The sequence below is a fragment of the Oreochromis niloticus genome, linkage group LG20 (genome assembly GCF_001858045.2).
Source record: "Oreochromis niloticus isolate F11D_XX linkage group LG20, O_niloticus_UMD_NMBU, whole genome shotgun sequence".
Classification (NCBI taxonomy): Eukaryota; Metazoa; Chordata; class Actinopteri; order Cichliformes; family Cichlidae; genus Oreochromis; species Oreochromis niloticus.
In genome coordinates, this window is record NC_031984.2 from 14609332 (window position 1) to 14625223 (window position 15892).

General features: G+C 39.6%; 3 protein-coding genes across 5 annotated transcripts; all 3 read left to right on the forward strand.

The window, feature by feature from the left end:
- Positions 1–889: 889 nt before the first annotated feature.
- Positions 890–4617, forward strand: LOC112841740 (cytosolic sulfotransferase 1). Its single transcript, XM_025901849.1, has 8 exons — positions 890–1040; positions 1878–2016; positions 2114–2236; positions 2411–2511; positions 2860–2986; positions 3062–3159; positions 3918–4092; positions 4170–4617. Exons 1-8 carry the CDS (start codon positions 1020–1022, stop codon positions 4280–4282), a joined length of 897 nt encoding a protein of 298 aa, XP_025757634.1. The 5' UTR covers positions 890–1019; the 3' UTR covers positions 4283–4617.
- Positions 4618–8239: 3622 nt separating this feature from the next.
- LOC100712519 (cytosolic sulfotransferase 3) lies at positions 8240–10567 on the forward strand. 2 transcript variants are annotated; one of them, XM_025901844.1, is made up of 8 exons: positions 8241–8390; positions 8837–8975; positions 9083–9211; positions 9305–9405; positions 9572–9698; positions 9782–9879; positions 9977–10151; positions 10223–10558. In XM_025901844.1, the coding sequence occupies exons 1-8, from the start codon at positions 8370–8372 to the stop codon at positions 10333–10335; spliced, it is 903 nt and encodes a 300-aa protein (XP_025757629.1). In that variant the 5' UTR covers positions 8241–8369; the 3' UTR covers positions 10336–10558. The 2 variants fall into 2 exon arrangements, with proteins under 2 accessions (XP_025757628.1, XP_025757629.1); XM_025901843.1 differs by having other exon boundaries at positions 8240–8390; positions 9083–9405; positions 10223–10567.
- Positions 10568–13461: 2894 nt separating this feature from the next.
- On the forward strand, positions 13462–15721 carry LOC100693845 (cytosolic sulfotransferase 1). 2 transcript variants are annotated; one of them, XM_019349609.2, is made up of 8 exons: positions 13462–13649; positions 13992–14130; positions 14240–14368; positions 14460–14560; positions 14727–14853; positions 14937–15034; positions 15124–15298; positions 15370–15721. In XM_019349609.2, exons 1-8 carry the CDS (start codon positions 13557–13559, stop codon positions 15480–15482), a joined length of 975 nt encoding a protein of 324 aa, XP_019205154.1. In that variant the 5' UTR covers positions 13462–13556; the 3' UTR covers positions 15483–15721. The 2 variants fall into 2 exon arrangements, with proteins under 2 accessions (XP_019205154.1, XP_019205155.1); XM_019349610.2 differs by having other exon boundaries at positions 14240–14346; positions 14459–14560; positions 15370–15515.
- The last annotated feature ends 171 nt before the right edge of the window (positions 15722–15892 follow it).

Consider the following 15892-nt stretch of genomic DNA (forward strand, 5'->3'; position numbering starts at 1 on the left):
CAAACAGTACACAAGACACAGAACAGAAACATACACAATTTTTCTTACATATTTACATTAAGGACAATGGTTACTATAAACAGAGTACTGTACAGTTATTAAATTAAATAACTACAGATAAGAGGCAAACCAGGTTGTAGTGCGAATCGGTTGATTAACTTATTGCAGTTACAGCGCAGATGTAAACATCTATGATTGTTGGGAGCAGTTCTGATTATACAGTCTGACATCAATTCTGGTTTTATGTTTACATTTCAAAGATTATATTTTGATGTTTGTGATTTTAATATGTTCCATTAAACTGACCTGCAAAAAATGACTTATTGTTTGTCACTACAGTAACTATTATACTGATGTTCTAACTATTGTCTTCATATTAAAAATGTAAGCATAAAACATGATTTCAGGCATTTTCATGCAGGAGATTTTTGTTATTTTTTTAATACTTGCGAAAGTAGTTAAGCATAACTGCTAAACTGGAACAATAATGCTGATAAAGACCACAAGCCCAGAAATGTTTTTACTCTCCTTGATGTGTTTTGAAAGTAGATGAACTCAGCCAGAAACCCTATTCTCTTTATTCACAGCTATGTTGGATTTGAAAGACTTTGTTCCCTCTCTTAAAACTCTTTACAGTCATAAATAAAAAGCTTTGTCATTGCATGACATTGCTTTTTGTTCAGTGGTCATATGATAACATTACTGTAACGTCATCCAAACTTCTAATCAATGTATTGTATATCGTGCATTTGCAATACTGTCCATTTAAAATTTCATACCAAATAAAGTGCTTTGAATGCATGAGTAATGTTTTCACTGACACACTTTAGATCCTAGAATTGAAAAAACAAATGGGAACAAAAATCCCAACAAAAGGATCAGGAAATCAGGGAAGGGCTGGACTTTCAGTTCTCTCCTGGCAGAGGGCCCGCTCTCACTGTGGTGTGTTATGTAATCAGAAGTTGTGAATAAGAGAAAAAATCCCAGTAAAAGTAACCAGACATAAACCGGCAATCAGCATGTCTCTCGATCCTGAGAAGGTATGCCTGACATCTTTAAACCAAACTGTTTTTGTTGTTGTTGTTGCTTCAGCTAGAGTTTGCTCTAATTTTATGGTGTTTGTCTCTTGTTAAGCATGTGGAGCTAAGATAGTGACAATGGATTTATCAGTTAAAGTGGTGTAAATGCATGCATGAGCCATGTGGGTTCATTTTATTTTGCAAGTCAGAGGGTTATTTTAATCAATCAGCACCAGTGTTTTTGTTGAGCACAGCCAGACTTCCTCTCTGAGCACACCAAGTATTTTTGTGCTGTTAACCATTTGTGATCTCACTCTCTCTTTAAAGAGGACTTGTATAAAACAGCTTGAAGCATGATCTGACTTCGTTACCCACAGATGGCAACACTGCTGTCTCTTCCACTGCAGTACCTGATTACATTACATTGATTTCTCAGCCTTGATAAAGACAGCAAGTGCCCTGGTCCTCATAATATTTCAGGGAAACTTTAACAAGCCTGAGAGCAGCTGAGTGGTATTTTCATTATACATTTAACTGGTTAGTAGACAAGCAAAGAGTCCTCACTCTGTAGAAACAGTCAGCCATTGTAACCAATGTAAAATTTAATTTGTACCATCTGCATTCATACTATGAATGAAATTTATAACTTGCAAACAATATTTTCCCTGCTTTATATTCTCTCTCTGTGTGTGTTTTTTTATTTATTTATGTACATGTTAACTGCATTATAAGTGATTTATTGTTGTTTTTAATCATGTGAGTTGACGCACAACAAGTGTCCTTTTTGGGACAATAAAGTGAATTTAAGTACACATTCAGACTTTTCAAAAAAATATGTTTTTTGCTTTTTTCCCAAAGGCAGTTTTACCTTCTCGACAACAACTGTTTGATTTCCATGGAGTCTCAATGATTCCCATTTTCACAGACAACTGGGAGAACGTTCAAAACTTTCAGGCCAGACCGGATGATATACTTATTGCAACATATCCCAAAGCAGGTCAGTCCAAAAAAGAGGTATAAACCTTTACAGCTCATCAAGGTGTGTGCATAGAGGTCAGTGTAGGGGTCATGTTAACTTCCCCCTCTCACTTTAGGAACCACGTGGGTCTCCCAGATCCTTGACCTGCTATATTTTGGTCAGACAGAGCGACAGAAAACCATCCCTATCTTTGAGAGAGTGCCCTTCCTGGAGATTGCCGTTCCATCTTTGGTTTCAGGTTTTTGATCAAATCTACCAATTTTACACAAACATTTACAAACCATTATGGATTGTTGGCCTCTTTTTCCTCAAACTTGGTTAAAATCATATCGCTCTGTTACCGTTGGCTAGTTGGTATTAACATTTTACACAGTCAAACTTGTGTTTTTTTCATTTTTATCCCGCCATGCAGGAAAAGACCTCGCTGACAAGCTCACCACCACCCCTCGACTCATAAAGACTCATTTTCCTGTCCAGTTTGTGCCAAAGTCCTTCTGGGAACAAAACTGCAAGGTTGCATTTTCCTGTCTGTTGTTTGCATCAGCTCAATGTATTATCAAGAAGATGATAATAATACCGATAATAGTGCAGTTTTACACTGGGTTTAAGTTCAACTTGAAGCCTACCAAGAGAATTTGAGATTCATTTGAGTTAAGAGTTTGTTTTCCCTTTTCCTTTTTTAAAATCTTATGTAGATTGTCTATGTGCTGTGCTGTTTTTCAAGAAGCTGATAACAGTTCTGATAACAGTGCAATCTAAGGCAACATGTCAGGCATAACTTGAACCTTTAAGCCTAATAAGGAGCTCCAAAGAGTCTACTTCTGGTAAAAGTTTAAGATTTCTTTTTTCCATCTTCTGCAGATCGTTTATGTAGCCCGCAATGCAAAGGACAACATGGTGTCTTTTTTCCACTTTGATCGCATGAATATGGCTCATCCAGATCCTGGAGACTGGAGCAACTACATCCACAGATTCATGGAAGGAAAAAGTATGCATAAAATACTATATTAAAGTTATTTTCAGTTACTGCATGATTGCTATTTTCCTGTTTCTGTGGCCCTAGTGGTGTTTGGCTCCTGGTATGACCATGTGAATGGCTGGTGGAAGAAGAAACAGACTTACTCAAACATTCACTACATGTTCTATGAAGATATGATTGAGGTAATACATTCCTTTGTGAGTCCCTTTCTCTTTATGCTACTTGTTTGAAGCTCTCATTTAGTGTCTTATAATGCTGTAATGATGGTTGTAATGTTGTGATGATACAGTTAGGTCCATAAGTATTTGGACAATGTCACAATTCTTTTGTAATTTTGCCTCTGTGTACCGCCAGAAAGGCTGTTAAATCAAGCAGTCAGTTTGCTTAAGCTTAAAAATAACTGGACACACTAATATAGTTATAACTATATGGACTTGCTTTGAGATGTACTTCGAGGCCTTTATTGGAGCCACCTTCAGGTGCTGCATGTGTGTGGGTCTCTTCGTCTTCAGTTTTGTCTTCAGTGACTAAACTGCATGCTCTATTGGATTGAGAGCAGGTAACTGACTTTGCCACTGAAGACTATCCCCTATCCTTCTCTTAAGAAATCTCTGGGTTGCTTCGAGTTGTTATTTGTTTATATTATGACGTGCTGTCTCATCAGTTTTGCAGCATTTGGATAAATCTGAGCAGATAGTATAGCCCTGTGCACTTCAAAAATCATTCTGCTACTTCTATCAGTAGACATATCATCAATAAACAGCAGTGACTTTGTTCCACTGGCAGCTATACATGCCAAAATATCATCTCCACTATGTTTGATAGATAATGTGGTATGCATTAGATCAGGGGTCTCCAGCTCCAGTCCTCGAGAGCTACTGTCCTGCAGCTTTTAGATGCATCCCCACTCCAAATACTTAACTCTTATCTATCTTTCCAGGACACTGAACGGGAAATAGACAAACTCTGCAGCTTCCTCAGTTTGTCCCGTTCAGCTGACGAGAAGAAAATGATCGCAGGTGGAGTCCAGTTTGATAACATGAAAAAGAATGAGATGACCAACTATTCCACATTCTCCATTTTAGATTTCAAGATTTCTCCCTTCATGAGAAAAGGTACAGTGAACAATATTGTGATGCATGAGGTGATATTAGGAAAAATACCTGATTGATTTGTATCTGTGTTTCTGCAGGGAAGGTTGGTGACTGGAAGAACCACTTCACCGTAGCTCAGAATGAAGTGTTTGATGAAGACTACAAGAAGAAGATGAAAGATCCCACACTTCAGTTCCGCACTGAAATTTGAACAGAACCAGACATATAGTGTGCAAAAAGGGTCACTGATTGACTTGATCAAAATCTTTATCTAAATGTGCTTTATATTATTAATCACAAATTAAAAGGCGTTTCATGTTTGAAAGTGAATATTTATGTCACTACAAACAAAAAAGTATTGGACATTACCAGTAACACTGTACTGCAATACTGAAACTAAAGTTGGTGTGCACATTAAAATGTCTAAGGTATATAGTAGTACGAAAGTTTATTTTGAAGTTTTTTACTAAGTGCTAACAGCCCATTTTTTATTCTCTGTGTGTTACATGTGAGGCATAAAAAATAAAAGGTAATGAATGACTGGTCCACTTGTTTTGCAGGGTTTTCTATTTGATCTTATTCAGTTTTAGTTACATTTTACATCCAGGTAAAAATCTGCATTGTTCTGTCAAAAAATACCAAACAAGCAACAATGTATTGTTTGTGTAGCTAAAATCAATATGAATTCCTCTGTGTGGGGAGTTTTGAGAATGTGGTTTACCCAAGACAAAATGAATACAACTATACTTATCATATTTTAATTAGTCAATACTATTTATAAACTAAATATAAAATATAAATGTAAAATGCACCGTTTGAGTAGTACACCTGTACCTGTATTTTGTTTGAGTGACAACATGGCCAGGCATGTTAAAACCCCTTTATATTTAACCTAAAGATATCACAAAATCATATACAAACAAAGACAAATTAATATAAGCCATTTTAATAAACAGCTTCTAATTAACCACCACCTTATTACAGGGGATCTTTCTTCTGGCCCTGGGAGCAGTATTGTCTAATAGGGTCTCCCATTAGAAATTCGTCACAAGGGAGGTACCAGATTAAGAGCAATTCAAAACATGCTAATGAAACGGAAATTGCTGCACCGTATAATCTCACCATGGGAAATCAAGGCTCCCTCTTGAAGCCAGATTGGGAAGGGAAGCTTGCCAGCTAGACTCTGGTGACTGGATCTGGATTAATGGAGCTTGTTCAGGCACAGCTTCAAGAGATCATACAGTGGCTTGCAAAAGTATTCGGCCCCCTTGAACTTTTCCACATTTTGTCACATTACAGCCACAAACATGAATCAATTTTATTGGAATTCCACGTGAAAGACCAATACAAAGTGGTGTACACGTGAGAAGTGGAATGAAAATCATACATGATTCCAAACATTTTTTACAAATAAATAACTGCAAAGTGGGGTGTGCGTAATTATTCAGCCCCCTTGAGTCAATACTTTGTAGAACCACCTTTTGCTGCAATTACAGCTGCCAGTCTTTTAGGGTATGTCTCTACCAGCTTTGCACATCTAGAGACTGAAATCCTTGCCCATTCTTCTTTGCAAAACAGCTCCAGCTCAGTCAGATTAGATGGACAGCGTTTGTGAACAGCAGTTTTCAGATCTTGCCACAGATTCTCGATTGGATTTAGATCTGGACTTTGACTGGGCCATTCTAACACATGGATAGGTTTTGTTTTAAACCATTCCATTGTTGCCCTGGCTTTATGTTTAGGGTCGTTGTCCTGCTGGAAGGTGAACCTCCGCCCCGGTCTCAAGTCTTTTGCAGACTCCAAGAGGTTTTCTTCCAAGATTGCCCTGTATTTGGCTCCATCCATCTTCCCATCAACTCTGACCAGCTTCCCTGTCCCTGCTGAAGAGAAGCACCCCCAGAGCATGATGCTGCCACCACCATATTTGACAGTGGGGATGGTGTGTTCAGAGTGATGTGCAGTGTTAGTTTTCCGCCACACATAGCGTTTTGCATTTTGGCCAAAAAATTCAATTTTGGTCTCATCTGACCAGAGCACCTTCTTCCACATGTTTGCTGTGTCCCCCACATGGCTTGTGGCAAACTGCAAATGGGACTTCTTATGGTTTTCTGTTAACAATGGCTTTCTTCTTGGCACTCTTCCATAAAGGCCAACTTTGTGCAGTGCACGACTAATAGTTGTCCTATGGACAGATTCCCCCACCTGAGCTGTAGATCTCTGCAGCTCGTCCAGAGTCACCATGGGCCTCTTGGCTGCATTTCTGATCAGCGCTCTCCTTGTTCGGCCTGTGAGTTTGGGTGGATGGCCTTGTCTTGGTAGGTTTACAGTTGTGCCATACTCCTTCCATTTCTGAATGATGGCTTGAACAGTGCTCCGTGGGATGTTCAAGGCTTGGGAAATCTTTTTGTAGCCTAAGCCTGCTTTAAATTTCTCAATAACTTTATCCCTGACCTGTCTGGTGTCTAAATCCAATCGAGAATCTGTGGCAAGATCTGAAAACTGCTGTTCACAAACGCTGTCCATCTAATCTGATTGAACTGGAGCTGTTTTGCAAAGAAGAATGGGCAAGGATTTCAGTCTCTAGATGTGCAAAGCTGGTAGAGACATACCCTAAAAGACTGGCAGCTGTAATTGCAGCAAAAGGTGGTTCTACAAAGTATTGACTCAGGGGGCTGAATAATTACGCACACCCCACTTTGCAGTTATTTATTTGTAAAAAATGTTTGGAATCATGTATGATTTTCGTTCCACTTCTCACGTGTACACCACTTTGTATTGGTCTTTCACGTGGAATTCCAATAAAATTGATTCATGTTTGTGGCTGTAATGCGACAAAATGTGGAAAAGTTCAAGCGGGCCGAATATTTTTGCAAGCCACTGTATGAATCCACCATCCTGTGGGCCTACCATGCACAATGACAGGCACCAGGGCCAAGGTCAGTGTAAGCTGAGTAGCAGGCAAAGGCAAGGGCTAGGCATATTGACAGCCCCAGAGCATCACAGACTTTGTTTTGTGGGAAGTGAACTGTCTTGCTAGCAGGAAAGAAACCTAGATAACTAGATATAGTTGGGTTCACCTCGACATAAGGGTCCTGGAACCAAACTCCTGGAGAAGGCTGGACTGATTCCTTTTCCAGAGTGGCCATTGGTGAAAGGTGCTGGTCAAGTCTGACTCACACAGCCTTGGCCAGCCGCTTGAATAGGTATACCAGAGATATAGAAGGCAGGAGAATAAACCAGCTGCTCTCCACAGAACCATCCAGGGTGTATTCTCAGTGGCATGGGAACAATACGAGAACAGCAGCACTACCAAGTCTGGAGACAGAGTAATACTGGAAGAACATATGGGACAAGGATGCTATGTATAACAACAATATTCAGTGGCTCGTGGATCTAAGAGCAGATCACAGCAACCTCCCTAAACAGGGTCTGGGGAAGCTGTTACCCTGAACAGGGTCAAGTAACCATCACAGTGCTTGACATCCAAGAAAGGGTCTCAAGTATGAAGAGCTGGACAGCATCAGGCCTGGACATGGTTAACGCCTGCTGGCTAAAGAAGCCAACTGCACTCAATGAACTCCTAGCAGCACAAATGAACCAGCTGCTAGTCAATGAGAGAGACCCAGAATGGCGTCTGGTGTCAGAAAGGCCAGAAAGTCCTAAGGCCAGAAAGTCCTGATCCCCATGGATCCCCAGAATGGACCGGTCCCATCTTACTACCAGCCAATAACCTGCCTCAGTACAACATGGAAGCTCCTGTCAGGCATCATAGCAGCTAAGATGAATAGGCATATGGCTCAATACATGAGCGGGCACAGAAAGGAATTGGCACGAGTATCAATATCAGTGGAGTGAAACACCAGTTACTGGTAGACAGAGCAGCCGAGACTACAAAGCCTGGCTCAACAACCTGTGCACCGCTTGGATTGACTACAAGAAGGCCCATGACTTGATGCCCCAAAACTGGATCCTTTTTTGGAATGTGCTGCAGGTCGGAATGAAAGGAAAGGATTTATATTTACAAATTAAATAAAGTTGACCAGACAAAACATGACAACACGTTGTGTTCATATCGTCTGCAAAGTAAATTTAGAAATCACTATATTCTATACTTTTCCATACTGTCCCAACTTTTTCTGATTTGGGTTTGTATGAACAAGAGGGAAGGGCTGGACTTTCACATCGCAACGGAAAGCTCGCATATGCTGATAGTGGTGTGTTTCGCAACCAGACGTTTGGGAGAAAACACTCAGCTGGTCAGGGAGTAATACATTCAGAAGCGAGGCAGAACCCAGAACATGTCCCTTAACCCTGAAAAGGTATGTATGATATCTCTAAACAAAACTTTTTTAGTATCTTTTTTGGCTACAGTTTGGTTTCCTTTAATGGAGTTTTTATTTGTTAAGCATGTAATTCTGAGCTATTAACAAAGAAAGTAGCTTGAATGCATGTAGGAGCAATTGATAATCAATTCATTTTACAATATGTGAAAGTTTAAGACCTTCTTTTTGTCACTTGGCCCCAGTGTTTTTATTGATTCAACCAAAGACTTGATCTATAAGCACAAGTGCTTTTAGGCTGTTAATCATTTGTTGTATCACTCTCTTTATAGAGGACTTGTAGAAATAAGCTTGAAGCACTACTTGACTTCACTACCCACAACTGCCAACACTTGTTACTCTTTTTCTTCTCCACAATCAAATCCCTGCAGTTGCTGTTCACACATTCAGATGTCTGTTTTTTCTTTTCTCTTTTTCCCCAAAAGGCAATTTTGTCAACCAGACCAGAACTGTTTGATTTCCATGGAGTCTCGATGACTCACTATTTTACAGACAACTGGGAGAATGTTCAGAACTTTCAGGCCAGACCAGATGATATACTTATTGCAACATATCCCAAAGCAGGTCAGTCCAACAAAGGTGCACAAACTTTATAGCTCATCAAAATGTGTGTATAGAGGTCAGTGTTGGGATCAAGTTATTTGCCTCTCTCTCTCTCTCTCTCGTTCTAGGAACTACATGGGTCTCCCAGATCCTTGACCTGCTGTATTTTGGTCAGACGTGTCCAGAGAGGCACAATAACATCCCCATCTATGAGAGAGTACCCTTCCTGGAGATTGCCATCCCATCTTTGGATTTAGGTTACCAATCAGTCATATCACTATGGTTATGTTATCATGTTACCTGTTTCCCATATCAACGTTTTCCTTACTCCATGTTCACCCCCCATGCAGGGAAAGACCTGGCAGACAAGCTGCCCACCACCCCTCGACTCATTAAGACACATTTTCCTGTCCAGTTTGTGCCAAAGTCCTTCTGGGAGCAAAACTGCAGGGTACAGTAACCTGTGTGCTGTTTTTCAAGAAGCTGATAACAGTTCTGATAACAGTGCAATCTAAGGCAACATGTCAGGCATAACTTGAACCTTTAAGCCTAATAAGGAGCTCCAAAGTGTCTACTTCTGGTAAAAGTTTAAGATTTCTTTTTTCCATCTTCTGCAGATCGTTTATGTAGCCCGCAATGCAAAGGACAACATGGTGTCTTTTTTCCACTTTGATCGCATGATTGCGATTCAGCCAGAGGCTGGTGAATGGAATAACTACTTCCACAGATTTTTGGAAGGACAAAGTATGCATAAATAATACAGTTATCCTTAGCGTAAGGTGTAGATATTTTCCTCTCATTGCTTAAGTGTTGTTCTTTGATCTTAGTGGTGTTTGGCTCCTGGTATGACCATGTGAATGGCTGGTGGAAGAAGAAACAGAATTACTCAAATATTCATTACATGTTCTATGAAGATATGATTGAGGTAATCTGATTTCTTTGTTGGCACTTTCTTCTGCATGTTCTCATGCTCTCATCCAGACGGTTTTAATGCCGCGATTAATTCCATGATGTGTTTCCAGGACACTGAACGGGAAATAGACAAACTCTGCAGCTTCCTCGGTTTGTCTCGTTCAGCCGAGGAGAGGAAAATGATCTCAGGTGGAGTCCAGTTTGATAAGATGAAAAAGAATGAGATGGCCAACTATTCTACACTCCCGGTTATGGATTTCAAGATTTCTCCCTTCATGAGAAAAGGTACAGTGAACAGTAATGGGATGTATTTGGTAACATTAGGAAAAATACCTGAATTATTATTTTTTCTGCAGGGAAGGTTGGCGACTGGAAGAACCACTTCACCGTCGCTCAGAATGAAGTTTTTGACGAAGACTACAAGAAGAAGATGAAAGATCCCACACTTCAGTTCCACACTGAAATTTGAACAGAGCCAAACATACAGACTGGATATAGTATGAAAAAAATTGAAGCATGAAAGAAGCCAGAAGTGCTGATCTGTTTATTGAAATAAATAAACTTTAAATGAACTTTATGAATCATCAGTTAAATTAACAGGAATGTCATCTCTGACAGTGAATATTTAAGACATGTATGTGCCCAAAACAACCCATACTGTCTCGACTAATAAAACAATCAATAAGAAGTTACAGTTATAAGGATGGCATCATCTTTGTTTTCAATCAAAAACATCCCATACAAACACTAAAATAAGAAAATATTTGATCTTGCTAACATTATTGAATTTTTAAAAAGATCAAACAGATACTGTTGAACAACACTGTTTAACAAAACAAGATCTTAATCCGACCAAAACTGAATCTTCATTTTTGTGGTTTTGATTGCAGTTGGCATACTTGGATGTTGCATTACTGCTGTCTTCAACTACCGGGATTTTCCAGCAAAATATCTATAGAGTTTATAGAGATGAAAAAAAGGAAAACGGCCAATGAGCAGCACTTACCTGGGTGTAAATGACATGTTGATGTGTTGAAAGCTCAGAGAAAAATGGCCAGACTGCTTGAACCTAACAGGAAGGCACTAAAATAACCACATGTTATAGCCAAGGTAAACAGAAGAGCATCTCTGAACACACAACATTTCAAAGCAGATGGGCTAAAGCAGTAGAAGACCACAGTGGGCGCCACTAATATCACCTAAGAACAGGAAACTGAGGATATAATTTGTATGTGCTCACCAAAATTGGAGAGTGGGAAAAAAAAAACAAAAAAAAAAATGTGTGGGCATATTTTCTTGGCACACTGAACGTTGTTTAAATGCCACAACCTACTTGAGTACTGCTGCTGACCATTTCCATCTTGAACATTACCTCCAGTCCGCTGTTTCTATTTTCTAGGCCCCTTGCTTCTCCCCTCCCCTTTTGATCCCCTTTTGTTGCATCATTCAGTTTGTTCCGTTTGTTTAGGCCTGTCCTACTACTGTTTGAGTCAGTGACAAAATTTGCTTTGCATTATACATTATAAATAGATGCATGTGTGAATGACTGGAACCGACACATTAATTTTAGTACACCACATTTATAGGAAACAACGGTTATCTACGTTACTGATCTACTGTATTTTGGTCAAAAAAAATTGTTCTGTCAAAACATGGGAATGTACACCAGGTACCAAAGCCTGACTCAGCAGAAACAAAAGCATGGGGAACAGGGGTTATACTGGGATTTAGGATGTAGGGGAAGCCTAAGAATTTCTACATCAGCGTACAACTCAAGCTAAACAAACTAATTTGTAGTCTTTGTGGACAGGCAGCATCATTAGATTAACAACAGAAAAAAAAAATTGCTCACTTTTGGACAGTACTGGTTGTATGTTACAGACATAGTCTCTCGAACATGTTAGCATACCATCCATGGCTAGTAAGTCTTCTGTGGAATCATGTGAGCAGTAAGATGATTTTTCCATACACTTTAAGGACTTCTTTCCATGACTAGAGGAGTCAGTTCCTACTGGCCATTAGGGGGAAAAAAACAAAACAAAACAAAACAAAACAAAAAAAAACAATAGCTTAAGGCACTTTCTTAAATTTGAGACAATGTAATTAATTTTCTGAAGTTTCCAGACCAACAAGCTACAGTTAGTTTTGTAGTTTTGCCTCTGTACATCACTGCAGCAGATATTAAATCAAACCATTAATATGCGCTCGAAGTTCAGGCTTTTAGCTTTAATTCAAGAAATTTTGCCCAAACTGAACTGTGTAAGAATTACCTCCATTTCTATACACGACTTCCATTTTCAGAAGCTCAAAATTATTCAGACAACTGACTAACAAGCAGTTTCACGGTCAGTTGGTTTGCGTGATCTTTAATGAGAAACGAAGCAGATATATTGCAAGCTTGTAGTGCTTGCAGTGAGGTGAGAACAAGAAGAACAGAGAAATGAGATGTAGGCTAGGGACAAATGCTAAATCCACTGAGGTGCTAACCTTTAAATTTGTCTTTGCTCTTAAATTTCTAATTTTTATGCTGTCCTGCTTGTTTCTGGGCCACTACGCCCTCAAAGGCATCCTTTATTTTGACACTTTTTTTGGACAAATAAAGGACAGCTCAAATTGTCTGTGGCTCAAATTCAAAGCTGTCATTTTAAAGTCAAATTAACCTTTTCTTAATGATTTTTCATTTTTAAATTGGGATTCTCATACATTTATTCACTTTCCATGACCCTTGTGTGTTTAAAACTCTTTGGTCAGTGGTCTAACTTCTTCCAACTCATTACAAAAAACTCACAAAAAAAGATAAATAAATAAATGCACACTTCTAATCTCTATCCAGTGTACAGCATATGATGTGCTTTTTAAAAATAATACTTACTTAAAATTTCACACCAAATAGAATATGGAATTCATTTGAAACACGTCAAATCCTTTAAGTCAGTGGTGTCTAAACCCAGGCCTCGAGGGCCGGTGTCCTGCAGGTTTTAGATGTGTCCTTGATTCATCACAGCTCATTTAAATGGCTATTACCTCCTCAACATGTCTTGAAGTTCTTCTTCTTCTTAAATGTTATTGGCGGTTGGCAAACAACTGATTGGTGCATTACCGCCACCACTAGTATGGAGTGTAGACTGGAATGATGCTCCCCCCCAAAAAAACAAAAAAACCTCAAAGCCTTTCAAACACTCTTCCCGCTTTAAAAAACTGAAATAAAGCCTGGTAACTCTTACTTCCAGAATCCTTTTGCAATAGGTCAACCAGATCCAGTTTCATTTTCATATTAATAAGGTTATGGGTTAATTGTCTCCTCTCCACCTGATATTTCTGACAGTGAAATATCACATGCTCTATAGTTTCTGTGTCTCCACAGAAGACACATTTCCCCATATTATGTTTCCCAATCAAGAATAATGTAGCATTTAACCCAGTATGTCCAAATCTCAGTCTCGATATGACCATCTTCTCTCTCCTGCTCCTTCCAGTGGTATGTCTTGAAGTTCTCCAGAGGCCTGGTAATAAACTAATAATTTGATTCAGGTGTGCTGACCCAGGGTAAGATCTAAAACCTGCAGAACACCGGCCCTCGAGGCCTGGAGTTGGCCAAGCCTACTTTAAGTGAATGTGGGTCAGGAAATCTGAAACCAGAGGGGCGGGGCTTTCAGATTACATGTGGAAGTGAGCCCAGCTAACAATGGTATGTTATGCAACCAGAAAAGGGGGAGAATTTTTCTTACAACACCAAAAGACAGGCAGAAACCAGGAATGAACATGTCACTTAATCCTGAGAAGGTATGTATGGTATCTCTAAACAATACAGTTTGATGTTTTTAGCTACAGGTTCCTGCTGTGGAGTTTGTTTCTTGTTAAGCATGTGAGGCTGAGCTATTAAAAGACCTTCTTTTTGTCACTTGGCACCAGTGTTTTTGCTGAGTTCAGCCAAAGACTTGATCTCTGAGCACACTGTACTTTTGTGCTGTTAATCATTTGTTGTGTCACTCAGAAGTAGAAACAAATCTGACTTCACTACCTACAACTGCCAACACTAGTTTCTCTTTTTTCTTCTCCGCAATCAAATCCCTGCAATTGCTGTTCACACACTCTGTTTGTTCTTTTTCTCTTTTTCCCCAAAAGGCAATTTTGTCAACCAGACCAGAACTGTTTGATTTCCATGGAGTCTCGATGGTTCACTATTTTACAGACAACTGGGAGAATGTTCAGAACTTTCAGGCCAGACCCGATGATATACTTATTGCAACATATCCCAAAGCAGGTCAGTCCAACAAAGGTGCACAAACATTATAGTTCATCAAAATGTGTGTATAGAGGTCAGTGTTGGGATCAAGTTATTTGCCTCTCTCTCTCTCTCTCTCTCGTTCTAGGAACTACATGGGTCTCCCAGATTCTTGACCTGCTGTATTTTGGTCAGACGTGTCCAGAGAGGCAAAAAACTATCCCCATCTATGAGAGAGTACCCTTCCTGGAGATTGCCATCCCATCTTTGGATTCAGGTTACCAATCAGTCATATCACTATGGTTATATTATCATGTTTCCTTTTTCCCATATCAAAGTTTTCCATACTCTGTTCACCCCCCATGCAGGGAAAGACCTGGCAGACAAGCTCGCCACCACCCCTCGACTCATTAAGACACATTTTCCTGTCCAGTTTGTGCCAAAGTCCTTCTGGGAGCAAAACTGCAGGGTACAGTAACCTGTGTGCTGCTTTTCAAGAAGCTGATAATAGTTCTGATAACAGTGCAATCTAAGGCAACATGTCAGGCATAACTTGAACCTTTAAGCCTAATAAGGAGCTCCAAAGAGTCTACTTCTGGTAAAAGTTTAAGATTTCTTTTTTCCATCTTCTGCAGATCGTTTATGTAGCCCGCAATGCAAAGGACAACATGGTGTCTTATTTCCACTTTGATCGCATGAATGTGGTAGAGCCAGAGGCTGGAGAATGGAATAACTACTTCCACAGATTTTTGGAAGGACAAAGTATGCATAAATAATACAGTTATCCTTAGCGTAAGGTGTAGATATTTTCCTCTCATTGCTTAAGTGTTGTTCTTTGATCTTAGTGCTGTTTGGCTCCTGGTATGACCATGTGAATGGCTGGTGGAAGAAGAAACAGAATTACTCAAATATTCATTACATGTTCTATGAAGATATGATTGAGGTAATCTGATTTCTTTGTTGGCACTTTCTTCTGCATATTCTCATGCTCTCATCCAGATGGTTGTGATTAATTCCATGATGTGTTTCCAGGACACTGAACGGGAAATAGACAAACTCTGCAGCTTCCTCGGTTTGTCTCGTTCAGCCGAGGAGAAGAAAATGATCTCAGGTGGAGTCCAGTTTGATAAGATGAAAAAGAATGAGATGGCCAACTATTCTACACTCCCGGTTATGGATTTCAAGATTTCTCCCTTCATGAGAAAAGGTACAGTGAACAGTAATGTGATGCATCAGGTAACATTAAGAAAAATACCTGAATTATTATTTTTTCTGCAGGGAAGGTTGGCGACTGGAAGAACCACTTCACCGTCGCTCAGAATGAAGTCTTTGACGAAGACTACAAGAAGAAGATGAAAGATCCCACACTTCAGTTCCGCACTGAAATTTGAACAGAGCCAAACATACAGACTGGATATAGTATGCAGCTACTGCTGTGGAGTGTGTATTACAAAGATCTCATCTAAATAAACTGTGGCATACATGTGACAAAATTATACAGTGGAATTATAAACACTCCAAATACCTTAATCTTACAAACTGACATTCCAAAAGATCGGCCTAAAGAAAAAGTCCGGACTATAAACCTGTGAAAGACTTAGTCACTCTCTCTCTCATCAATGATTTAAGAGCCTCACAGATCACTGCCACATAGCATAGTGCATCAGTACCTGGGTTTTAGGACAGCTGTCAAGTACACGCTGTGCTTTTATTGTAAAACCTGAGGATCAATGCATGGAAGGCAAAAGCACAGTGAGGGGCTGTATTGTCAATTTATTTCTGCACTTGAGCTCAAGATTGC